This window comes from Microcaecilia unicolor, chromosome 3 (assembly GCF_901765095.1).
Source record: "Microcaecilia unicolor chromosome 3, aMicUni1.1, whole genome shotgun sequence".
Lineage (NCBI taxonomy): Eukaryota > Metazoa > Chordata > Amphibia > Gymnophiona > Siphonopidae > Microcaecilia > Microcaecilia unicolor.
The window spans coordinates 345,562,002-345,588,568 of record NC_044033.1 but is presented as its reverse complement, the minus strand read 5'-3'; the positions used below and the strand labels follow the sequence as shown (position 1 = coordinate 345,588,568).

At 42.3% G+C, this 26,567-nt stretch overlaps 1 protein-coding gene across 1 annotated transcript in view; it reads right to left on the bottom strand.

Annotated features, from left to right (window-relative positions):
- SYNE1 (spectrin repeat containing nuclear envelope protein 1) overlaps positions 1-26,567 on the bottom strand; it is a 982,166-nt gene that overhangs the window by 265,850 nt on the left and 689,749 nt on the right. Inside the window, 4 exon segments of the mRNA XM_030198470.1 lie at positions 2,247-2,341; positions 14,757-14,888; positions 17,402-17,593; positions 22,575-22,748. Of these exon segments, the coding sequence (XP_030054330.1) occupies positions 2,247-2,341; positions 14,757-14,888; positions 17,402-17,593; positions 22,575-22,748 (593 nt within the window).

Here is a 26,567-nt window from a genome sequence, read left to right as displayed (position 1 = left end):
TGCCTGCTGGCTGCAAGTCTAGGACCTAGACTGCTCAAGAGCCGCACAGAACCCAACAATAAAACAACGCTCCAGTCCAGCCAGGAAATGGCCTACATGCAAAGGGACTGGGAGGAGAAGGCAGTTAAGACAGAACTGGCTGACAGGTTTGTTTGGGGTTTTTTTAAGCTACAAGGCAGATCCCATGGCTCTTCAAAATGCCTTTCTGCTGCAAAGCAGAGGCCAGCCGAGGCACACAAACTGCAATCCTCAAAGAAAAGTGGGGGAAGAGGGGGAAGGTCCCCACCACTGGACTATGGCATCCTTGGATTAAAAGAATCCCCCACAGACCTCAGCCCTAGTTCAGTGCAGGAAGAAACAGCCTTGTGCCAAGAGGTTTTTTTTATTTTTTTTATTTATAGTAGACACTCTCCCAACCAAAACTGACTTTAAATTTCCCAGTACCAATTGGTCCCACTAAGCAACTAGCAAAACCAGGACTGAACAGGCTTACCACATCCACCATCTGCTGGAGATGGAGAACAACTGGCTCTCTGGGGACTGCACAGCATAGTTACAGGTAGCCTCAGAACTCAGTGCTTCTCAGTCTCCATCTGCTGGTTGGAATGCATAACCCATCTGTGCCCGTCTGGAAGGATGCTACAGAACACGTATTTATGTTTCTTTAAAGTAAGGTTCATTGAATCTTCAGAATTTTTTCCAGATTCAAATTGTGAAACTATTTGAAAGTGTTTGGAAATCCGTATTGCCCCAAAATGAAAAGGAGGGTAAAAAGAAATGGATTCCACCAGGAGTAATCCAACATCTTAGTTTTTCTTTTCCTTATGTTGTACACCACTTCAGATGGACTATTTATTTTGTTAGTTATTTCATCAGACATATTCTGCAAATCCAAAAGCATATTTGTCCTTTGCAAATTCAAAAAACAAACAAACATATACTTAGTCACAATCAATATAGACTGAAAATAGAACAACAGGCAACATGATGTGCAGGTGGGGGAATATAAGAAAAATCTTGCTTTGGGAGCTAAAATTATCTGGGAACAGGAAAAGGATGGGGGGACAGGACAGCAGTTTACAAGACCAAATAAATAAACCAACAACCCTAGTCCCTGTACGCGAGAACCCTCACAGTAGAGCAAAATAAACTATATAGCATTTGCTGGTTTATATAGAACAGGCCAACTTGGTTCGAAGAGTGGAGGAGCATTTTCAAAAGAACATCCAAGTTAGAATTGAGACGTCCTGCTTATAACATCCAAAAAATTATCCATCGCACAACAATTTTTGAACAGGAAAGATGTCTAGATTTCTTGTTCAAAAATACATGGGGAAGATTGTCCTTATATTGGAGACGTCCATCTTGAACAACCATTTTACAAACTGAAATGTTTAAATTATAAACAGGGGAAAACAAGACACAGGGACATCTGTTTGACAGCATTCTTATGAAAATGGCCATACAGACATCTTTGCAGAACAGAGGAGAGCCTGGTGGATAGTGCAGTGGACTGTAAACCAAGGGACACAGGTTCAAATCACACTGTAACTTTTTTTTTTTTTTTTAATATGTACTATACCAAAAGATATGACACCCACAAGCTTTACGGCTATTGAAGTGGTGTACATTCAGGCATAGTAGGTATTTTTCTGTTCCTGGAGGGAGCCTCACAAAAAAAAACAATTTATAGAGTTACAGTGAGATTTGAACCTATGTCACTTGGTTTACAGTCCACTGCACTTACCACTAGGATACTCCTCTGACCTGCTTGCAGCTTTGTTTAGAATGGCCATAATACCTGCAACTGACAGAGCCTAGTTTTCCTTTCTGGTTTCACTTGGGATGAGGGATTAAGGAGGGGTCCTACCTGAATCACTCCAATGGTCAGCAGCTCAATCAGAGCATCTTTTTGTAACTTGGACGTGACAGAAACAGGTCGTTAAAAACACCCTTCTTTTTACACATGAATGTTTCCTCCAGTTCGAAAATCGCTGTTGGAGGTCCTACTTTTGGGTCTACCCTAGTCCTGCCCAAAACCTGCCCACAGCATGCCCCTTTATTATTTGGATGAACTACAGAGTGAAAAGTTCAAATTCTGACTTTGCAAAATCAGGATTTAGACATTTTTAGCAGATGGATGGGGGTTTTTTAAAGACATTTTGAGGCGTCCATCTGCTTCGAAAATAAGCATCTCAGGCTCTATTACTGAAAAAACTGTTGTTTACACAGACATGATACTCAACCCATCTACAACTGTATGTTGGGTCAGAATTTTTCCTCCACGGCTTGCAACAGATCGAAGTAGATTCTTCTGTTCAGCGAGTTCTTGCTCAAGTTCCTAATAAAAAAACATGAACAAAAATCATGAATTGCCAGGCACATTTCTATTGCTTTTAAAAATCAATAAATATGCTATGGGAGCTGTGTTTTAATTACGCTGTCCATGTAAATGTTTTGTATTCTATGGTATATTTTCTATGAACCAGCTCAATTACAATTTTTCTTGGCAGATAATGGAGTTTCCATGATCTCCACAAGCTTATCTTAGTCCCTTTTCAGTTATTTTTGCATCAATAGTGCCAGGTTTCTGCTGTTTCCTTTTATATTTGATGTAATCCAGCTTCTCGTGGAGACTTTCCTTGGTTTTCCTCCCTCCTTTTTTGAAGACTGCATTATGTAATATTATGTTCATATATACTTCTGTAAATGATGTTTTAATTATCTAGTGAAATTTATGAATTTCTGTTCAAGGTCTTTTTCTTTGATGTAAATTGTAAATTTAAAAAAAAATCAATAAATATCTAAAATGCAATACATTAAGGGGTTGATATTCAAGCGAATTTAACTGGACAGGACAGGCTCAGATATTCAAACGGCACTTAACTTTCCTGTGGCTTCCCCCAGGGACTGATTCTTTTTCCGCTTCTCTAATATTTTCTTAAGTCTTCTGGCCACCCTGATTCAGTCTTTGGTATATTTATGCAGATGACATTCTCCCGGTCAGTCATATGGACCCGTGGTCTACTGAGTCCTTCCTTCCTCTGCCAAGGCTCACTGGGAGTCAAAGTGCCACTGAGTTTTTTTCTTCTTGGCCCCTTCCCTTTGGAACAGTCTGCCTCTGGGACTTTGTTTGGAAAATTTGTACAAGAAATTTAAAACCAAGTTGAAAAAACATCCCTTTTCTGCTGCCTTTTCCAGGATATAGGGCTGACTGCACGATCAATGGAATTACATAAGGAATTTCTGATTTCTAGATTTTCAATGCCTTTTTTTTTTAATGGATTAGTGTAGTATTTCTTGTGTGCATGTGTTCTTTCCTGTCCATTTTAATGTGGTTCTTTTCCTGCTTTTTGTTTAGTTCTTAGTTGTAAATTGCTTTGACTTTGCTGGTCCAAAATTTTGCGATTAAATCAAACTCGCAACAAATATAAACGTGCAACCCGGTGTGTTCCTGCAGCTCGCTACAGGTGCGGGGTTTATGGTATGCAGTAGACTGGCACCACTGAAGCGAGGCATGTACCCTGCCTGTAGGCATGGGAACAGGAGACACTACCCCCCAAGATGCTGGCCACTGTCAAAGGTGTGCTATGCAACCATGAACTGTTGCTGGAGAAGCAGTGCCATTCCAGAGAGTAGTGCTGCTGACAATGCGCCTCGATGAGGCGGTGCCATATGAAAGGGTGGCGCCAGGGAAGTCCTGTCATGTCGAGGACCAGCAGCACTTAAGCTTGGCCGCCTAATAGCTGGAGCTACAGAAGCTGTGGTAAGTCAGTGGCAGGCTCGCAGCAGCTGTGTCAAGCCCGCTTACCTGCGCCAAACAGGAAGTAAATGCTACCACAACTGAACCCTGTAAGGAGCTAGCACTGTCAAATGGAGCCCTGCAGGGAGCTGGCACTGCTTTAGCTAACGCCTTTCAAAAGATTCAATAAATGCCCACTAGATACGACGTATTATCAGTAATCCGAATTTCCTGTGTTATTCAAAGCTTGGCTGACGGGGTATGAATAGTTGATACTCGGTACTGAGACACAAAGGGGCATACCTTGATAAAGCTTTTCTGGCGAAACACGTGTAGGTATGCAGCCCCACCTTTCAGTCTGATAAGACATCGAGACTTTAAAGCTAAGTAAAAGGATTTTATCTCCTTATGAATACATGTATAAGATACTTTCGAAAATACAAAAATCTTTAAAAAAAAATATACATGAACATCTGAGACCGATGACGAGAGAGAATTATGTCACCATATGTAAATTGCGATATGGTGTACAACAAGTGAACTAAGTTCTACCTCTGATGGTCTGAAGAAGAAAATATATTAAAAAAAAAAAAGCATATATAACAGTAATCGCTTATTAAGCTTTGTATAACACTGCTTTAGCTAAGCCATGCAGGGAGCTAGTGCTGCTGTAGTTGCGCCAAGCTGGAAGCTGGTGCACCCACAGTTGTGCCCTGATTTAGCTGTGCCATGCTGGGTGCTGACACTGCTGTAGTTGTGCCATACCAGGGGCTGATGCTACTGTAGTTGTGACATGACGGGTGCTGATGCTGCTGTAGCTGTATCATGCAGGGAGCTGGTGCTGCCGAAGTTGAGCCCTGCCTGCCATATAGGGAGGTGGAGTCACAGAAGCCAGTCCAAACTGGGAGCTAGTGTCTCCGAAACTGCGCTATGCTATGTGACACAGAAGCTTGACAGAGGTACCATGTAGGGAACCGGTAACCGATTCTGAGCCAGCCATACCACCGGCAGCACATACGATGTGCCTGCTGAGCCCCAAAGGGAGGTGTCATCACCAGAGCAGAGTAATGCAAGAACAAGTTCTGCAGATCCTGTGTCATGTAAGGTGCTAGTGCTGCAAAAGCTGCCCCATACTGGGAGCTGGAATCATCAAACCATGTCACGCCCAATAGTTGGTGTGCTGCAGTCACACCTTGGAGGAAGCGGAATCTTTGCCCCATAAGAAGCTAATGATCATAGCTGTCCCTGCTGCCTTTAAACATGCTGTGGTCACACCTCTCCTTAAGAAGCCTTCACTCGACCCTACTTGTCCCTCTAATTACCGACCCATCTCCCTCCTTCCTTTTCTCTCCAAATTACTTGAGCGTGCTGTTCACCGCCGCTGCCTTGATTTTCTCTCCTCACATGCTATTCTTGACCCACTACAATCTGGTTTTCGCCCTCTCCACTCAACCGAAACTGCGCTTACTAAAGTCTCCAATGACCTATTACTGGCTAAATCCAGAGGTCAATATTCCATCCTCATTCTTCTTGATCTTTCCGCTGCTTTTGACACTGTCGATCACAGCATACTTCTCGATACCCTGTCCTCACTTGGATTCCAGGGCTCTGTCCTTTCCTGGTTCTCTTCCTACCTCTCCCTCCGCATCTTTAGTGTTCACTCTGGTGAATCCTCTTCTACTTCTATCCCTCTGCCTGTCGGCGTACCTCAGGGTTCTGTTCTTGGTCCCCTCCTCTTTTCTATCTACACTTCTTCCCTTGGTTCATTAATCTTATCCCATGGCTTTTCCTACCATCTCTATGCTGATGACTCCCAAATCTACCTTTCTACCCCTGATATCTCACCTTGCATCCAAACCAAAGTTTCAGCGTGCTTGTCTGACATTGCTGTCTGGATGTCTCAACGCCACCTGAAATTAAATATGACCAAAACCGAGCTTCTCATTTCCCCCCCAAACCCACCTCCCCGCTCCCCCCGTTTTCTATTTCTGTTGATGGCTCTCTCATTCTCCCTGTCTCCTCAGCTTGAAACCTTGGGGTCATCTTTGACTCTTCTCTCTCCTTCTCTGCTCATATCCAGCAGATTGCCAAGACCTGTCGTTTCTTTCTTTACAACATCCGTAAAATCCGCCCCTTTCTTTCCGAGCACTCTACCAAAACCCTCATCCACACCCTTGTCACCCCTCGTTTAGACTACTGCAATCTGCTTCTTGCTGGCCTCCCACTTAGTCACCTCTCCCCTCTCCAGTCGGTTCAAAACTCTGCTGCCCGTCTCGTCTTCCACCAGGGTCGCTTTACTCATACTACCCCTCTCCTCAAGACCCTTCACTGGCTCCCTATCCGTTTTCGCATCCTGTTCAAACTTCTTCTACTAACCTATAAATGTACTCACTCTGCTGCTCCCCAGTATCTCTCCACACTCGTCCTTCCCTACACCCCTTCCCGTGCACTCCGCTCCATGGATAAATCCTTCTTATCTGTTCCCTTCTCCACTACTGCCAACTCCAGACTTCGCGCCTTCTGTCTCGCTGCACCCTACGCCTGGAATAAACTTCCTGAGCCCCTACATCTTGCCCCATCCTTGGCCACCTTTAAATCTAGACTGAAAGCCCACCTCTTTAACATTGCTTTTGACTCGTAACCACTCGCCTCCACCTACCCTCCTCTCTTCCTTCCCGTTCACATTAATTGATTTGATTTGCTTACTTTATTTATTTTTTGTCTATTAGATTGTAAGCTCTTTGAGCAGGGACTGTCTTTCTTCTATGTTTGTGCAGCGCTGCGTACGCCTTGTAGCGCTATAGAAATGCTAAATAGTAGTAGTAGTAGTAATAGAGCAGAACCATGCCAAAGACTGGAGCAACTATCCCGCGTAAGGAAGAAGCAAAGGCACCACCAACACGTTCCCAGCCGGTGACTGTCACAAGGGTTCTAACCTACCAGACTACCGAAGAGGTAGCCGCAAGGTGGATCTCTCCACTGAGTGATGCCAGTAGCAGTTTGGAGTAGCTACCCCAACATGGCACCCCAAAATAGTCAAGCTACCCATAGAGCTAGCTTGAAGACCCACTCACCACAGCCAGGTGCCTTCAAAGTCAATATGCTACAGAAAGGAGCCAGATGCAGGAAAACCCACATCTCAGCCCTAGCTGCTGGAACCAACATGTCCACATAGTTGTTTGCATGATTCAAATAGTAGCACCAAATGAAGGGATAGCAATTCTTTTTCTATTGCTTTTTTGTTTTAAACATATGCAATGAGGTGCTAGTAGAGATGTACTCATAAGAGACTGCCAACTGCTTATGAAAACACTTCCGAGTTGTCCAGATACACAAAGCAAAACCATAGATACCATGTACTATGTGCGCTGCATGGCCAAAAAGCAGCCAAGAAGCCAGCACCCTTTATCTGCCATAGAACAAGCAGATGTCGAGAAATGACACTGCTACAAGCCCCCTTGGGCAACTGTGGGTGTTGAAGGCTTGCAACCGCGCTTACTGCCCTGAATGAAAAAAAAAAGCATAAGGAATAAAAGGCAGCAACCGCCATTATGACATACCCATAAAACGCAGAGACCAGCAGCAATGGCAGCGGCAAGAACACAGCCAACCCCATGATTCAGATTCAAAAAGCATGGGAAGAATAAGAAAGGCACTGCGGCGAAAGATGTGTGGAGGGGCATAATGGAAAGGGCCATCCAAGTTTTGTTGAGGACATCCTCGCAAAATGTCCCAATGGAGGGCCGGGGAAACCCGTACTATTGAAACATCTTTCGTTTCGATAATACGGTCGTGGACGCCCAAATCTTGAAATTTACGTCGTCCTTAGAAATGGTCGTCCCTAGACTTGGTTGTTTCTGTTTTTCGGCGATAATGGAAACCAAGGACGCCCATCTTAGAAACGACCAAATGAAAGCCCTTTGGTTGTGGGAGGAGCCAGCATTTGTAGTGCACTGGTCCCTCTGACATGCCAGGACACCAATCGGGCACCCTAGGGGGCACTGCAGTGGACCTCATAAAATGCTCTCAGGAACATAGCTCCCTTACCTTGTGTGCTGAGCCCCCCAAACCCCCCCTAAAACCCACTACCCACAACTGTACACCACTACCATAGCACTTATGGGTGAAGGGGGGGCACCTAGATGTGGGTACAGTGGGGTTTTGAGGGCTTGCTGTTTCCTCCACAAACGTAACAGGTAGGGAGGGGGATGGGCCTGGGTCCACCTGCCTGAAGTGCACTGCACCCACTAAAACTGCTCCAGGGACTTGCATACTGCTGTGATGGAGCTGAGTATGACATCTGAGGCTGGCAAAAAATATTTTTAAAGATGTTTTTTGAGGGTGGGAGAGGGTTAGTGACCACTGGGGGAATAAGGGGAGGTCATCCCTGGTTCTCTCCGGTGGTCATTGGGTCATTTAGGCCACCTTTTTGTGTGCCTTGGTCATAAGAAAAACAGGACCAGGTAAAGCCGTCTAAGTGCTTGTCAGGGACGTCCTTTTTTTTTTCCATTATGGGTCTAGGACGTCCATGTGTTAAGCACGCCCAAGTCCCGCCTTCGCTATGCCTCCGATACGCCCCCTTGAACTTTGGCCGTACCTGTGACGGAAAGCAGTTGGGGACGTCCAAAATCAGCTTTCGATTATACCGATTTGGACGACCCTGTGAGGATGCCCATCTTCTGATTTGTGTCGAAAGATGGGTGTCCTTCTCTTTCGAAAATGAGCCTATAAGCCAGCACCAATGCCAGAAAACTGATATGGATGGATCCCTCCCCCCCCAAGAAGGTGTCAGTCTCTGGGGAAGATCAAATATCTGCTGTTACTGGGCAAAGAAGAATTCCATCAATAAGAGCCCAAAAGCAAATGCCCCCAGGAGAATAGCTTCCCGCCATTCTCCCAACCATGAAGAGCAACTACACAAAAGAGAATTTGCCGCAGAAGGAGGGAAGGGAAAGGAAAGGGAATGGGACTTGATATACCGCCTTTCTGTGGTTACAATCAAAGCAGTATACATATTATATACAAGTACTTGTTTTGTACCTGGGGCAATGGAGAGTTACGTGACCTGCCAGATGTCACAAGGAACTGCAGTGGGAATTGAACCTAGTTCCCCAGGATCAAAGTCCGCTGCACTAACCACTAGGCTACTCCTCAATTACTTAATCCCATGCAGACAAACAAATCTTACTTGAAAAACAGACGCTTGTCCTACACAGGGTTTTAATCACAGAAAGATACTTTGACTTCCAATATCCGCAGAACTGAGAAGGGTGGGGGGCAGGGACCCGGCTTCACTGAGTGTCACCCAGCTCCATATACACCATTAAGATCCACTTGGGAGACAGAAAAATACTGAACTTCCTATTGCTGATGATACCTTTATAGGGCAACGCACACAAGGAACTACTTTCTTTTTCTGTCTCCATCTGTTGGTCCAAGGAAACAAAGGGGCAGACGATCTGCAAACTCCAAGATGGAAAATATACAAAGCAGATCGTTGATGGATAAAAATGATTTTAATAATAAATTAAAATATGTATACAATAGCCCGACACGGGCCGTGTTTCGCCCTACTGGGCTGCTTTAGGGGCTACAAAACAAAATAATATATAATAAATAATCCATGAGCTTATGATTATTCTATTTTTAATATAATAGTTATTCATGCTGGCCATCACTATTGCCCTTATTTGTTTTTCATTTTTTAGTATATTACAGTTGCTTTTATCATCTTACTCCTCCTTTGGTAGTGGAGAAACATTGAAGAGGTGGGTGTCTTATGCATTTCATCCAGTTTTGTTTGTATTTACACGCATAACAGAATTATGATATTATTTGGAACATTGATTCAAAGATATATTGTTTTTGACTTTTTAATGTGATATTTTACTATATATATATATGTATGTTTCGATTTACCTGTTCTTTTATATGTATGATATTTTACCATATATATATGTATGTTTTGATTTATCTGTTATATTATATATATGTTAATTCTGTGGGATTTAGATTGAATTTTTTAATTCTAATTTTAATTTCATGTTTGATTATTTATTATATATTATTTTGTTTTGTAGCCCCTGAAGCAGCCCAGTAGGGCGAAACACGGCCCGTGTCGGGCTATTGTATGCATATTTTAATTTATTATTAAAATCATTTTTATCCATCAACTATCTGCTTTGTATATTTTCCATCTGTTGGTCGACAGATACAACTATTCCCAATGGCCTGGACAGCTCTGGTATGGACGTGAAGGAAACAAATGTTCTTAAAGAATACTTTAAAAACAAAAGGGATTTTCTCTTTTCTGTGGTCAGAAGATTCAGATTTTTCCTAATGTATCACTTACTATACAATAGCAGTACAGGCTTTTCCCGACCCTAAGGTCTAAAGTATTCCTTCCAAGTGCCTCATTACCTATTTATGTATGACCAGTGCGTATTTCCTAGTAAAAAAGGTGCTGGTACTCAAATGCTAGGCCACTCTTCAGGGATGGGGTAATCAATGAGGGACCCATCCCACAATAGCCAAGCCCCCTACAACCGGTCACAGAATGTATGACAAGGCAGAATTGGTGTGTAGAGCCTCAGCTCTTTCATTAAACCTTGGGGTCCATGGGTCAATTTTAGCAGACAACGGAAAAGGTGCCGGTACTCAGTTCCCCCAAGTACCCCCTAAAAAAAGCCCTGTGTATGACATTTGTATCCCACACTATCCTAAACAAGCTCAGGTTCAATGTGGCTTACATTCAAGAAAAACATCAAAAATATGATACAATCAGATAATTATAACATTTAACGTATTAGGAATAATTGTGTGTTTGTCATGAAGCTAGGCTAGAGTATTGGTTATGCTGAAACATATAAGAGAGACGGCAACATTAGTTTATTGTCTTTTGATAAGATATGTACTTAATAGAAAAGCCTTTAGAAATTTACAGAATCTCAGATCATCTTCTAAGTACCTTAATTGCTTGGGTAGAGAATTGCAAAGTTTGGTACTCTGATATGTGAAGCCTGCAACAAGGATTAGTTTGTAAGACCTTTGCAGTTTGGATAATAGAGCGTGAGGTATTCTCCAGATGTTTTTACTGTATTATGTGAAGGTAAATCAATTAGTTGTTGCATGTAGGAGGGTCATAAACCATATATGATTTGGTAAACAGTCACAAATATTTTTAAAGTGATCCTTGTATTTATGGGAAGCCAGTGAAGTTTTAATAAGTGAGGGGAAGTCGTCTCAGAGAAAGCACTGCATACAAGGTGGGCAGTGGTATTTTTTGCTGTTTGTAATTTTTTTAAGGAGTGAGATTTTAATACATTTGCATTTAGTACATTAATATGACATTACAATAGTTGGATAGTACCAGAGATTGTGTGATAGTACGAAGTGTGGAGCTTTGGAAGAAAGGACACAACCTTTTCAACTTCCATAGTGTATGGAAGACACTTGAGAGCACCTTTCAGACCTGAACTTCGAATGATAAATGCTGGTCGATGGTGATGCCCAGGATTTTCATTGATTGATCTAAGCATTTGATGTGTTGTCAATAATGAAGTTTTTTTTTAATGATATGAGTTGATAGGGGTTGGTAGGTATGAGGAATTTAGTCTTTTCCCAATTTAATTTGAGTTTGAAACTGGATGCCCAAAATTCCATCAGATCTAAACTGGTTTTAATCTCATGTATAATTTCTTGTGATTCCCTTTTGAAGGGGATATAAATAGTGACATCATCAGCATAGAGGAAAAAATTAAACCTGTGAGCTTCCAGTAAGTAACCCAGTGGTGCCATCATGATATTTAATAATATGGGTGATGAGAGCCCTGTGGAACCCCACATATAGAATCCCAGGTACAGGGGTTATGACCTGATTGTTTCGCTTGGTAAGATCTTGATTTTAGGAAACCGTGGAACCACCTTAAGACAGTTCCACTAATACCAAAGTGGTCTAATAAGTATAACAATATACTCTGGTCAATGAAGTCCAAGGCACTGGACATATCAAATTGTAAAATTATGATTTTTCAGCCCATGCTCAACTCTTTTCTGAAATTTGCAATAAGGGTGTAGAGCAGTGCTAAAGGATGGCCGGAATCCTGATTGTGTATTGTGAAGGATGTATCAGGGTCAGAGGTATATTTTTAGTTATCCTTCACGTCTGGAAAATATTTATTCAGGATTGTAAGAAAGGTGGTGATATTTCTGTGGCTTAAGGAGGGAGTACCACTATAGTGTGTGCACTTTAAAGTTGTGCAACCATTTATTATTTATTTATGGTGTTTTCTTAATTTTTTTCTTTTAGTTTTGATGTACACTTCTCTGTACTGTGGGCTATTTGTTTAATTCTTTATGTTTCTTTGAAATGTAACATATTTACCCCTCCCCCCCCCTGTTTACTAAGCTGCACAGCAAAGTAAACAGGGGGGGGGGGGTTAAAGTTTCAATTAAATCTAAAAAAAAACCCAGAAAAAATACTTTTCTACGATTTGCTTAAATTTGCTAATTTTAGAAGTGTTTCCTCACCTTAGTGCTATTTGAAAATGTAAACAACTGTTCTCTATTTACCTGTTTCATCCTACTCATTTTACAGACCTCTATCACAAACCCTCCCATCCATCTCTACCCCAAGCCACAAAACCCTAATTTGTTTAACCTGGTAAGGAAGCCATTCCATCCCCTGTCTCATTTTTGTTGCTCTTGTCTCTTTTATAGTTCCTCTCAGGCTGTTTGAATATCACAGTTGGCATTTACTTTAAACCCTTGCTCACAGCATTTAAATATTTTTAGCAGTGGCACTGAATATATGTAGATAGTGGCACTATTCAGCTGCTATTCATATATTTATAGAAACGCATTTAGAACAGCCCACACTCCACCCATGCTCCAACTTGCCACTACATAGATACTGAGCAGCAACATACTAATTGGTGACTATAATTTTTAAAAACTGCATTAAAACAGAGCAATTAAGTCTTTTCAGATGTTAAAATTGCCCAAAATGCTTTGGCATTTTAAATAGCTGATTCAGGGGCAACTTACAATTCTCAAAATTGCAGATTCAGACCTTAAACTAACCAACCTAAACTCCCTGAGCTTTTCATGCATCACTTAAAATGATGAGCGTAATGTTTGCTGGTGGAGAGCAGGGGTGGGAGCATCTGTTTGCACAAGAAGATAAAATACCAGGAGTCTCCCTCTGTCACCGGTGGAGGGGTGGGGACCTCTGCTGGCTCCTTCTCTCCTACCCAGCAATTGTGTAAGGCTGCTTACCTTAAAAATGTCTGGGTGGCAGGGCCTGACCTCCCCACCACCCTTCTACTTCTTGTGACACAGCCTTTTGTTTCCTCATTCCATATACATATGCAAAACATTGCATGACTGACTGATGTTTGACAACAGGCAGTATATTGTCTGATGCAAAACATGCCTAAAAATCTTTGTATGTGGAGCTGGCACAGAGGTTCTGTACATTCAGTTCCTAGGCTAAGCTTCTTCCCAGGTTGGCCAGACAAAGCTATAGAGAAGCAAAGAGTGTGGAGTCTTAATAATCACTAAAAGGCAGAACACAGATTTCAGACTTAGGGTCACATTACTCATGTTCTGAAGTGGGCCCCAGCTTATAATCCTTGGCAGGCCTAAATTGGAAAAAGCTATAAAGATAAGGGAAAGAAACTTGGGTAGTTGCAAATGAAGATGCAGCTCAGAGGTTGGTTGTGATGGAGCCTGAAGTCCAAAAGAAAAAAGGATGAAATTGCTGAGCCAAACCCCTCCCCCTTTCCCCCTCAAAAAAAAAAAAAAATCCTTCAGATCCCACTGGTTTACAAGAAACTGCCTATAGGGCATTAACAGTCTTCCATAAAGGATCTTCAGATATTTGGAGGTCTACATTATACACAGGGCTTCTGACTTTCGGTTTTAACTGGTAAATACCGATAAAACACATGATGCAAAAAAATAAAATAGGTGTTTATTGCAAACTGATCAGAAAAACATTTCCCCTAGAATATTTTTGCCCCTCCACTGGCCTGCTTTGGATTCTCTACTCTGCTTTTGTGTCTATTCTGTGCTGAATCCTCAGCTGCACAAACGTACGTATTTGATCACACACTGGAAAACGTATCCAGTAATAATAGCACCAGCATTGCAGAAACATCGATTAAACATTGATTTTTTTTAAATTCTCAAGGAAACCCTAATTAGTTGGAAAACGAACACCAAAATTAAATTTGAAATGCTTAAGAATAGAAGCCTTAATCATACCACATATTCAGAGGAATGCCAGTGTCTAAGCTGAAGATTCTTATGGGACTGGACTGGAACAATCTGATTTCTATTTGTAAAACAAGGAAGAAAAATCCACCTAGGTGGATGGACAACGAAGTCCCACGGAATCAAACGAAATGCAGGAAAGAGTGGGAAGTGGACCAAAAACTTCAGAGACTGGGACAGTTAAATCCAAAACTGATAATATTTTATTGATGACTCGACACAGATCTGTGTTTCAGCCACAGGCCTGCCTCTGGAGTCTTGATGGTATGTTCAACCAAGTCGGTCAATGTGTATTGAAAAAAACGAAACGGTCTTTTTCAGCGCTGACATTCTAATGTCAAATGTTTAAGCAGTGTAATAACAATTACCTCCATTCCTTTCTATCTTCCACTTATCAGCTGTTCTTCTTACCCTACCAATCCCATCATGTCAACCGGGACCTGCTACATTAATAATGTATTAGAATGTCAGCGCTGAAAAAGACCGTTTCGTTTTTTTCAATACACATTGACAGACTTGGTTGAACATATCATCGAGACTCCTGAGGCAGGCCTGTGGCCAAAACACAGGTCTGTGTCGAGTCATCAATAAAATATTATCAGTTTTTGATTTAACTGTCCCAGTCTCTGAAGTTCTTGGTCCACTTCCCACTCTTCCCTGCATTTTACTTGTAAAACAAGCCATCTCACCTCTTCCACTAGAAAAATAGAGAAAAAAAGAAGCCGCACAAAATACTAACCTTCTGCCGCTGCAGGCTGTTCTGCTGCTGCAAGGTCCGGGTTGCACGCGCCTGCACTAGCCAATCCTGGACACTTGGACTTTGTGCACCTGATAGACCAGATTCCGAGTCATCTTTATCCTGAAAGCTTCCCTGCTTTAGAGAAATAAAAATGAAACTAATCATCTTCTGCGTCACCCTAATGGAAGCATTCCTGTAAGTAAAATAAATAACTTGTCACCTTTAAGGGCTCTGGTATGAAATCGGATAGATTTTTGCTCAAAATCCATGACCCTTAACCCTTTGCCATGAAGACAATATATAAGTATTGCATAAATAAATATTCTTATGAACACTCAATGTTTTCCCCTTACATTTTTACTATGTCCCCCCATCAGCTGCATTCTGTAACATGTGGATCCCAGTGAGGCAGAGATCAAGACAGTGAAGAGCGAAGTGTAAGGCTCTAGAACCGACCAACTCGAGAGATAAGGACATCCACTGAGTGATACAAAAAACCCGATGCATATCTACCTTTTCTTAAATCTTATTTAACTTTTCTTGTTAGGTCACATCAACTACAGGTATTAGCTTAACTATGAAACTTTTTGACAGTCAATGATAATTAAAAAAAACAAACAAACACTTTTTCATACCATCAACTTAACATAACATTGCAACTTCATTGGTCAGAATAGAGCCATGAGTCTCTACAAAGGATTTAAAGCAAAGTAGTTTCTCCTCTATTTGCAGACCTGGATATTCAGACAATAGTTGTAATAGACTGCAGTTTTGTACAGACAATTTTGTTCATAAAAGAGGGGGAAAACCCCCCCACTCTGCTCCTAATTTAGGCGTCGGGATTTACGCCAAGTAAAATGTGACGTAAATGGCTGCAACCAATTTGGTCATGTGGAGAGGTGCTCGGCATAATTCTATATACAGCGCAGAAATTTAAACCTAATCTATAAAAAGTAGGCATACTTCAGAGAACACGCCTAGGTGTATTTTTTTTTCCATGCAGAATTTTCAGGCACTATATATAGAATCTAGCCCCATATATCTAACTGTTTTGCATAAAACCTGAGGGGGTCTTTTACAAAGGCGCGTGCTAAATGCTGGAGATGCCCACAGGAATATATGGGTATCTCTAGAGTTTAGTGCATGCATATTTAACGCATGTGCTAAAAACACTAGCGTACCTTTGTGAAAGGACCCCTAAGTGAATTTTGCACCTGATTTGGATAATCATGATTGATTTGGTCAATGTGTTTCTACCAATGCTAAACCTGCTTGATAGTCCATCTAAAAACAGTGGATTGTTTCTGAAAATGAGATCTTTTGATTTTGAGCCATTTCCATTCATTTGGCTTGATTGTTCCTGTAAATTAATTTTGTTTTACATTAAAATGTTAAGACGGAGGAAAATGTTGCATTGGTACGACTGCAGAAAACTTCAAGTCCCAACTACATGCAATGAAAACAGAAAGAGATCAGAGTAAAAATCATTAATTAGTGCGCGTTTGACAGGGCTTTGATTCATATTTTTCTAAAGAAATTATCTTTGTAAAGAAGGGCAGAGTTAATTTGCACAGCACTCTCCAAGAGAAGCAGCAGAGAACACACACAGGTACTGCAAAAGCAATCAAACTTGGAATAAAAAAAAAAAAAATTACATGCTCTGCTTTTTCCTCTGCTTTCAGTTCTCCCCATGCTAGTTTAGCCTAAGAAACAAACAAGATAACTGTTAAAGAAACATTCACAGGTAACGTTAGCAATCTTAGACTACCACTCATGTTCAGATGCATACAATATTAAATCAGTCAACAACTGTTTGCACTAATTACAGCATTGCTTAAAGACAATAGCTTGCCTTTACAAACTATGCACTGGCTGTAATTCTTTTTCTATTTTCAGTTCTGTGTATCCCTGTAAGTAAATCAAATACAGTAATTATATAAGCCGCATTGAGCCTGCCATGATGGGAAAGCGCGGGGTACAAATGTAACAAACAAACAAAAAAAAATATATATATATATATATACACAATGAAGGACATGAGCTTCTGTCATTTGGTTCAAGAAAACAAATCCTACCCTAGTCTGAGGACAGACAGGGTCTTTTACTAAGGCGCACTCATGTTTTTGGCTCGTGTTAAAATTGTGGGCGCGCTAAATGTTAGAGACGCCAATGCATTCCTATGGGTGTCTCTAACATTTAGCGTGCCCACAATGTTAGCGCATGCTAAAAACGTGAGTGCACCTTAGTAAAAGACTCCCTAAGTGCGGTACTGTGCCATATTGGTGTCAATCACAGCACTTCTACAGTGCACACACAACTATCTCAGTTTGCAAAAGTGGGAATAAATAGTGTGGTTGCCCTTTAGTCCACTTGAACATTTGGAATTATAGGTCAATAAACATAAAGAAGTTAATGGGATATCTTTTAATCCCACCAATTTAATACATAGCTTGATTAAGAACGGGAGTTAAGAAATGTATTTAGTCCACTAAAAAAAGGTATCAGCTTTTCCCTTCTAAAAAAAACTGACTTTCATTTCTACATAAAAATAAAACACAAATCACAAAACTCCAAACATGTTTCATAGTGCTTCACAGATAAACCACCTGTAAAAACTAACCACCTCCTGGAAGCCAGCTGCTTACCTGAATGCTTATCTGTTTGTCCTGAAGAACTCTCTGCAACTCCAGAAGGCTTCCTTTTAAAGTCCTGAGCTTTACTGCCAGCTGCTCGGCCTCTTCCCTAGTGCGAGCCTTCCCCTCCAGGAGCAGGTTCTCATTGCGCACCGCCAGCTCCGACAGCACTGCAACTTTCTGCTCAATCTCCTGCAGCATGTGCTGTGGCAGCAACAGTAAGGAATAGAAGGAATGTTTTTTTCACTCAACAAATAGTTAAAGCTCTGAAACTCACTGCCAGAGGATATGACATATGTGGGTTTATAAAAGGTCTGCGCAAGTTCCTGGTGGAAAAGTCCAAAGTCTGCTATTGAGACAGAAATGGGGAAGTCATTGCTGTCCCTGGGATTGGTAGCATGGAATCTTGCTACTACTTGGGATTCTGCCAGGTACTTGTAACCTGGATTGGCCACTGTTGAAAGCAGGATACTGGGCCAGATGGACCATCGGTCTTACCCAGTATGGCTATTCTTATGTTCAAGGAGGCACATTCAAATATTTCCCAGCATCCTCATGTCTCCTGGTTAGGAAACCCACAATGCCAAGGCTTGTCTCACCACCCAAACTCCCAACATTTTCCCTTTCATTTCTTTCCAACACGCCCATTAATGAACGAACAGTCCTGTACTTCTCAAAGAGAAACTGATATTCCTTTTTTATTTAATAAATAAAAAATATATAAGAGTAATAACTCCAGAGACAAGGGCTTAAGGCATAGCTAACAACATGTGCTGCTGTAAAGATATGCTGTTTTACCACTAATGCAGTGTATTTCTCTTGTTTGGCCAGAAGGTGGTGTTTTTTTTCTGTGTTTTAAAGCTGTTGCAGAGAAAGCTGTTTTCTTTTGCAGTTTTAGCCCTGTAACATAGTAACATAGTAGATGACGGCAGAAAAAGACCTGCATGGTCCATCCAGTCTGCCCAACAAGATAAACTCATATGTGCTACTTTTTGTGTATACCTTACCTTGATTTGTACCTGTCCTTTTCAGGGCACAGACCGTAAGTCTGCCCAGCACTATCCCCACCTCCCAACCACCAACCCCGCCTCCCACCACCGGCTCTGGCACTGACTGTATAAGTCTGCCCAGCACTATCCCCGCCTCCCGCCACCGGCTGTGCCACCCAATCTCGGCTAAGCTCCTTAGGATCTATTCCTTCTGAACAGGATTCCCTTATGTTTATCCCACGTGTGCTTGAATTCTGTTACCGTTTTCATTTCCACCACCTCCCGCGGGAGGGCATTTCAAGCATCCACTACTCTTTCCGTGAAAAAATACTTCCTGACATTTTTCTTGAGTCTGTCCCCCTTCAATCTCATTTCATGTCCTCTCGTTCTACCTCCTTCGCATCTCCGGAAAAGGTTCGTTTGCGGATTGGCCAGATACTTTTAAAGTTGATGCTCTGGTTGCCGATTGGTCCTGGAGTTCAAATCCAGACAGGAGATACTGGATTTTCCCCAGTCTCAGACAGGGCGTGCAGACTGGGTAAACATTTCTGCCCTGAGGCCCTGTTCAAGAACTGCGAGCATCATTTTCCTGAAACTCCCCAGGTGCTACCTAGGTAGTGACAAAGTGTTTAGATAGTTTTAATATTGATACTTATTCAGTTACCTGTTATTGCATGTTGTTTTTCCACCTGTTTTATATTGTTCACTGTTCTATTTCTGAGATATTAAACTCATTAGTTTATTAGCTCTTATGTCTTGGACTAAGAATCCTGGTGGTTTGTGTTTTGGGTCTGTGAGTGCTTTCTAGGAACTGTGGGACCCCTGGGAGTGTGGCCCCAGTGTCCTAGAAATCATCGGGGAATAACTTGAGGGTGGAAGACCCAGAGGCAAGAGAAATCCAGTGCGTTGAGGTGAAGGGTTGGCTAGTGTAGAGCACTGGCACAGTTAGAACAATCCTGCATGGATAAAGTACAGAGAAACACACAACAGTGGAGGAGACCAAACAAAGGGCCCTGTTTACTAAGGCACATTAGTATTTTTAACGCACCTACAATTAGCGCACACGCTAACTGTGTATGCACCTATAAGGATATTGTAGGCACGTAAACAGTTAGCGCGCATACATAGTTAATGCACATTAAAAACGCTAATGCGCCTATAATGCGGCTTAGTAAACAGGGCCCAAAGGGTTCTTACAACAATGGTGTTTAAGAAAAATATTTTACTGAAGTCTTCACAAAAGTCCTGATTCGTGTTGGGTCATTTGTGAAGACTTCAATAAAATACTTTTCTTAAACACCATTGATGTAAGAACCATTTGTTTGGTCTCCTCCAAAGCTGTTGGTGAAACAGGTTCCCATTGGGATTATTGTTAGAGATTAAGTGCTATTTTATACACCGCTTTTTCTAATATTGAATTTTTGCATCATTTAATATTGAGCATTCTTTTCATACATATTTTATGTGGTGGAGGTTTTTCTGATCGATGTTGGTGCATTAGTGCAGCAGTATGTTAGTTCTGATTATAATGAGGGACATGTGAGTTGCTTTGGCCATGGATCACTAAGGTCTTTTCGTCCACCACAATTATCTACATATACAGTAGAATGCTAATTATCCGGATATCTAATTATCTGGACCAAATATCCTCCCGATAATAATGTACATTCCCAGTCAATCCTCACGGTCTGCGCAGTCTGCTGCAGAAAATGATGTGAACACGAGTGGAGACACAGCAGAGAAAAGCCCTGCCCTTTCCTTTTCTGACCCTTTCCTGACTCATATGCAGCAGAAAAAAAGACCGTTCAGCCTGGAAGCAGCAGAGAAAACAGCCTTGCTCTTTCAGCTTGTGGTAACGCGGCAGAGGAAACAGCCTTGCTCTTTCAGCTTTGATGTCTAATTATCCAGATTCATGATTATCCAGACCACCTTCTACAGAGGATAGTCTGGCTAACTGGCATTCTACTGTACATTGTAGTGAGTAGTTACCCCAGTTTTGCTTATATTAATTTATAAATTATCCCCTATGTGGCTGTACTCTTCCACACCCTGTATGAAGTGGAACACCCTATCCTCTGAGGATACAGAGAAGATGGAGATTGTAAGCTCTTTGAGCAGGGACTGTCTTTCTTCTACGTTTGTGCAGCGCTGCGTATGCCTTGTAGTGCTATAGAAATGCTAAATAGTAGTAGTAGTAATATATTTGGATTTGCAAGTCACAGTGCACCTTTCAAGAGAGGTGAAATTCAGGTTTGTTCTGATCATTTCTAAGTGGCTTAGGTTTTACATCCTTGCCTCTAGATTCAGGGGTTCTCAGTTCAATCCTAGGTTTGGGTGTGTTCACTATATCATTATTACCACACAGCATCCTTAGGAATCCTGGTTTGGCTGATGACAAGAAGCTGGGAATGGCAACCAAACTTGAGACATCTGCACAATAATGCAGCAGGGCTGCAATGTGAGAAAATTTTGAAGATCTACTTTTTCTTGCAAGCTTTTCCCAGTATTTAAATGAACGATGATGTATATATTCCCAGTAGTTTAAGAATTTTATTGCACACTTCCTGTGACTGGGATTTTATGTATGTTTCTATTGTGACCGCTTAGATATAAGCGGATTATACATTTTAAAAACAAACACATTGTTCAGAAAAAAAAAATGTTCCTATACTTTGAGGATTAACACACTAGAACTGTTTATCCCCTCTAAGGGGCCCTTTCAGTAAGCAGCGGTAAACAGTAGCCTGCGCTAGCCCCAATGCGGGTCTTTCAGCTCGCTAAGGCCACTTTTTAGTGCTGCCGGTAAATGGCCGATTGTTCCATTTTTACAATAATGGCCACTAGCAAATGAGCACCCACCAACACCTATTTTGGTGACAGTAAGAGCTCATATGCTAAGACTGCGCTAAAAAATAAAAAGTTAGTGGATAGCGCACTCACATAGCAAAATTACCGCAGTAAGGCATTTTAAGCTGCAGTAATTATGCATTAGTGTTTATTGCAGCTTAGTAAAAGGACCTGTAAGTCGGTGTTTCCCCCAAGTCCAGTCCTGGAGTACCCCTTGGCAGTCAGGTTTTCAGGATATCCACAATGAAGATGCATGAACTTGATTTGAATACACTGCCTCCATTATATGCAAATCTCTTTCATGCATATTAATTGTGGATATCCTGAAAACCAGACTTAGACCAGAGTTGGGCCAGACTTGGGAAACACTGCTCTAAGTGACAAGAATCAAGGCTCTCTCATGTTTTAAGATCTACACTGTGGAATAAATTGCCAAGGGAGATATAAGGCTATGGAGGATTATTCAGACTGGAGGAAAGATGGCTGTGATGAAACAGGGGACTTCAGTCTGTGACTTCTTATGTGAATGAATGACATATTTGTTCCTCAGAGCGTTTCCCTTGTTTGGCCAGCAGATGGCGACTCATTTTTGTAAAGCTGTTTACAGAAGTGACTGCTTTTACCCAGCTGGGCTGTAAGGTAATCTTTAGTCTCAGTATGGCAGCACAGAGGTAAACATTTCTGTCCTGAGACCCTGTTCAAGCCTGTCCAAGGCTTCTGAGAAGTTAATTTCCTGAAGCTTCCTAGGCGCTACCCAGGTAGTTACAAAGTTTTTAGACAGTTTTAAAATTGATCCTTATTCAGTTACCTGTTATTGCCTGTTACTTTTCCATCTGTTTTATATGGCTCACTCTTCTAATTCTGTGACAATAAACCTTGTTAGTTTAATGGCTCTGTTGTCCTGAACTGACTGGGTTAGACTCTCCAAGTGGCCGCAGGGTTAGCCCCAGGTGGGTGCTAGGCATTCTGTATTAAGGGCTAAGCCCTATTTCCTTACGGCAGCCTTTGCTAGAGGTTCTCATATGTCCCAAGGGATTTGATCCATTTATGAATACATTATCATTTTATATGAAGACATTTATATGTTTTGTATTCTCAAATCTATTTTAATTGTGTTAGTCTATTAACATCTGTATATGTCCTATTCCATTTTGATTTATTTTTATTGTGCTGTATGTATTTTTATTTCTAATATTATTCTTGATTTTAAATTATATTTATACATTGCCCAGGATCACTACAGCTAAACTGATGATAAATTCAAGTCATAAATAAATACAATGAATATAACTTTTGGCTCCTGGGGCTCACTTAGTGCCTACACACACTGTCAAAGGTAGAAGATTTACCTGGCAGTCCATCAGCTGAGCTTCCATGTCCAGAGGTTCCTCAAAGGCACGTAACACACTGTCTAGTGCGGCCCTAGTGCTCAGGAGCCAGCGGTTCAGCTCATCAGCCTCGATGTGATACCTCTGCAGAGCCTCTTCCTGCCGCTGCTCTTCCAACTGCTCCCCAAGCTTCTCCTAATTGCACAAAAATATCACATAAGAACATAAGAATAGCCATACTGGGTCAGAACAATGGTCCATTTACCCCGTTATCCTGCTTCCAGCAATGGCCAATCCAGGCCACAACTACCTGGCAGAAACCCAATTAGTAGAACTATTCCATGCTACCAATCTCAGGGCAAGCAGTGGTTTCCCCCGTCTATCTCAATAACAGACTATGGATTTTTTTCCTCCAGGAACTTGTCCAAAACTTTTTTTTTTTAACCAGATACACTAACCACTGTTACCACATCCTCTGGCAATGAGTTCCAGAGCTTAACTACTCTTTGAGGGGTCCTTTTACTAAGCCACAGCAATAAGTGGCCTGCAGTAGTGTGGGCGCGTGTTTTGGGCCATTCTTTATCGTGGCTGGGAAAAAGGTTTTTTTTTTTTTTTTTTTAATGGGCCAGGAAATGGGTGTCCACTGAAATTAAAACTAGAGAGCACCTAATTAAAATTCAATGCGAAGAAATGCAAAGTGATGCACTTAGGGAGTAGAAATCCAACGGAGACATATGTGTTAGGCGGGGAGAGTCTGATAGGCACGGACGGGGAGAGGGATCTTGGGGTGATAGTATCTGAGGACCTGAAGGTGATGAAACAGTGTGACAAGGCGGTGGCCGTAGCTAGAAGATTGCTAGGCTGTATAGGGAGAGGTGTGACCAGCAGAAGAAGGGAGGTTTTAATGCCCCTGTATAAGACGTTGGTGAGGCCCCACCTGGAGTACTGTGTTCAGTTTTGGAGGCCGTACCTTGCGAAGGATGTCAAAAAAATGGAAGCGGTGCAAAGAAAAGCTACAAGGATGGTATGGGATTTGCGTTCCAAGACATATGAAGAGAGACTTGCTGACCTGAACATGTATACCCTGGAGGAAAGGAGGAACAGGGGTGATATGATACAGACGTTCAAATATTTGAAAGGTATTAATCCGCAAACAAATCTTTTCCGGAGATGGGAAGGCGGTAGAACGAGAGGACATGAAATGAGATTGAAGGGGAGCAGACTCAGGAAAGATGTCAGGAAGTATTTTTTCACGGAGAGGGTGGTGGACGCTTGGAATGCCCTCCCGCAGGAGGTGGTGGAGATGAAAACGGTAACGGAGTTCAAACATGCGTGGGATATGCATAAAGGAATCCTGTGCATAAGGAATGGATCCTCAGAAGCTTAGCTGAAATTGGGTGGCGGCGCAGGTGGGGGGGAAGAGGGGTTGGTGGTTGGGAGGCTAGGATAGGGGAGGGCAGACTTATACGGTCTGTACCAGAGCCGATGATGGGAGGCGGGACTGGTGGTTGGGAGGCGGGAAATACTGCTGGGCAGACTTATACGGTCTGTGCCCTGAAAAGGACAGGTACAAATTCAAGGTAAGAATTGGGCAGATTGGATGGACCATGCAGGTCTTTTTCTGCCGTCATCTACTATGTTACAGCCTGAGCCCCTACCGCCACCCATTGACTTTGCGGTAACGGCTCATGCGCTACCCACACAGTAACCATGCAGCAAACGCCAACTGCTGATCACCACCGGGAACGCCCCCCTCTCCCATGGTAGAAAATTATTCTCTACCACGGCTTTTTAGAGATTGCTGATGCCAGCATAAGTCAGGACTTATTTATGTTACCAAGTCATTCTTGAAAAAGTCACTTCAACTCAGTTTTTTTTAAAAATCTATGCATGCGGTCACAGTGCTAGTAAACAGAATGAAGTGTTCAGCTCGATCTAGTTACATTATTTTTGTATCAGGCTTTGAGAACGATGAAAACATTGTTTCAAAACATCCAAAACCCCACAAAACCTGAGATGCAGAAGCCAGTGCATGTGCATAATACTTGAGAGTTCATTACTATCAGAGTACATCTGGAAATAACATACTTGCAGCAAGGTAAACCATCTTTACTGTACCAATGGGGGGGGGGGGGGGAGGTATTTCCCTTCTATCTAAAACTAAAACAGTGCACCCTCCTACAAAAATACAGACACCGTTCTCAAATTCTGTACACACTCATTTGCTAGTTAAAGCTACTTTGACTTTTTCTGAAGGATATGACCCCATCATTATAACAACAGAGATTATCAAAATAGTTTATACTAGTTTCTACCATTAACAATCTTTTTAGTATGCTTTACATCAGTATTTGGCCATCAATACCAAACCACTTGCCATGAACAGACTCCAGCTCCACTAAATACAGGAGAAAGCAGAAATTTGGTGCAGGAAGGTGGTCTGGTGAATTATCTTGGCTGTCGCCAGAACTCCTCCACTTGTTTACTCTTTCCAAAAATACTAGGGCTAGGGGACACGCAATGAAGCTACAATGTAATAAATTTAAAACGAATCAGAGAAAATATTTATTCACTCAATGTGTAATTACACTCTGGAATTCGTTGCCAGAGAATGTAGTACAAAGCAGTTAGCTTAGCGGGGTTTAAAAAAAGGTTTGGAGGCCTTCCTAAAGGAAAAGGCCATAGACCATTATTAAAATGGACTTAGGGAAAATCCACTGCTTATTTCTAGGATAAGCGGCATAAAATGTATTGTTCTGTTTTGGGATCTTGCCAGGTATTTGTGACCTGGATTGGCCACTGATGGAAAAAGGTTGCTGGACTTGATAGACCTTCAGTCTGTCCCAGTACTTATGTATTGTTATTAACAGCATTCAGAAAGAATCATATACAGTGAGTGCATAGTCTTTCCCATCTCAGCGAGCCTGGGGATAAGGGAAGCATAGAATAATTCAAAAGGAGATAACACAAGGGGCAAGGAGGGGTTGTGTAAAGTGTGGATCCTGTACACAGCAGGGCCTGGCTATTCATATCCTAAAAACTGTCCATTAATTCCCACACTCTGCAGCTCATGCTGTAGCTAGATGGGAAACACATACATGACAACATGTGCTCAGAAAAGAGCACCTACACATGTAAAAACCACTACTGGTATCTCTTGTTGCTGTGAGGTGCTTGTCTGGACCAGGGGCGTAGCCAGACTTGCGTGGGAGGGGGGTCCACAGCTTGAGGGGAGGGGGCACATTTTAGCACCCCCCCTGCCGCCGCCATTGTCGCCCCCCTGTCTCTGCCGACCCCCCTCCCGCCGCGAACCCGCCCCCACCTACCTTCCATTTTGCTGGCGGGGGACCCCACTCCCCGCCAGCCAACGTCCTCTCCCGTAAAACACAGCGGCACTGTCTGGCACAGAAAAGTCTTCTTCCTTGCATGCTGACGACGTCAGACTCAGAGAACAGTTCTGTTCTCTGAGTCTGACGTCCTGCACATACAACGTGCAGGACGTCAGCATGCAAGGAAGAAGACTTTTCTCTGCCAGTGCCGCTGCGTTCTACGGGAGAGGACGTCGGCTGGCGGGGAGTGGGGTCCCCCGACAGCAAAACGGAAGGTAGGCGGCGGCGGGTTCCCCGGGAGGGGGGTCCCCACTGAAATCTACGGGGGCCCAGGCCCCCTCAGGCCCCACGTAGCTACGCCACTGGTCAGGACTAATGTTCCCTCTAATTTTGATGGGCTACATGTAGAAAGATTGTATTTTGGGTAACTTTTCATAAGCCAAGTTCAAATTTGTGCTCTACAAGCCAAGTATACCTCAGCAAGTATAATGCAAATATCATGATTTCAAAAATGTTACGCAAATAATTGTTTTAACAAAAGTAGTTCTACATTAAGGGGCCCTTTTCACTCTTCCAGGACTATCACCCGGCGGTAGTCCTGCCCTGAGCGTGCGCATCATTTCCCCACTTACCACTGGGTTAGCGCAGGAGCCCTTATCACCATCTCAATGAGTGGCGGTAAGGG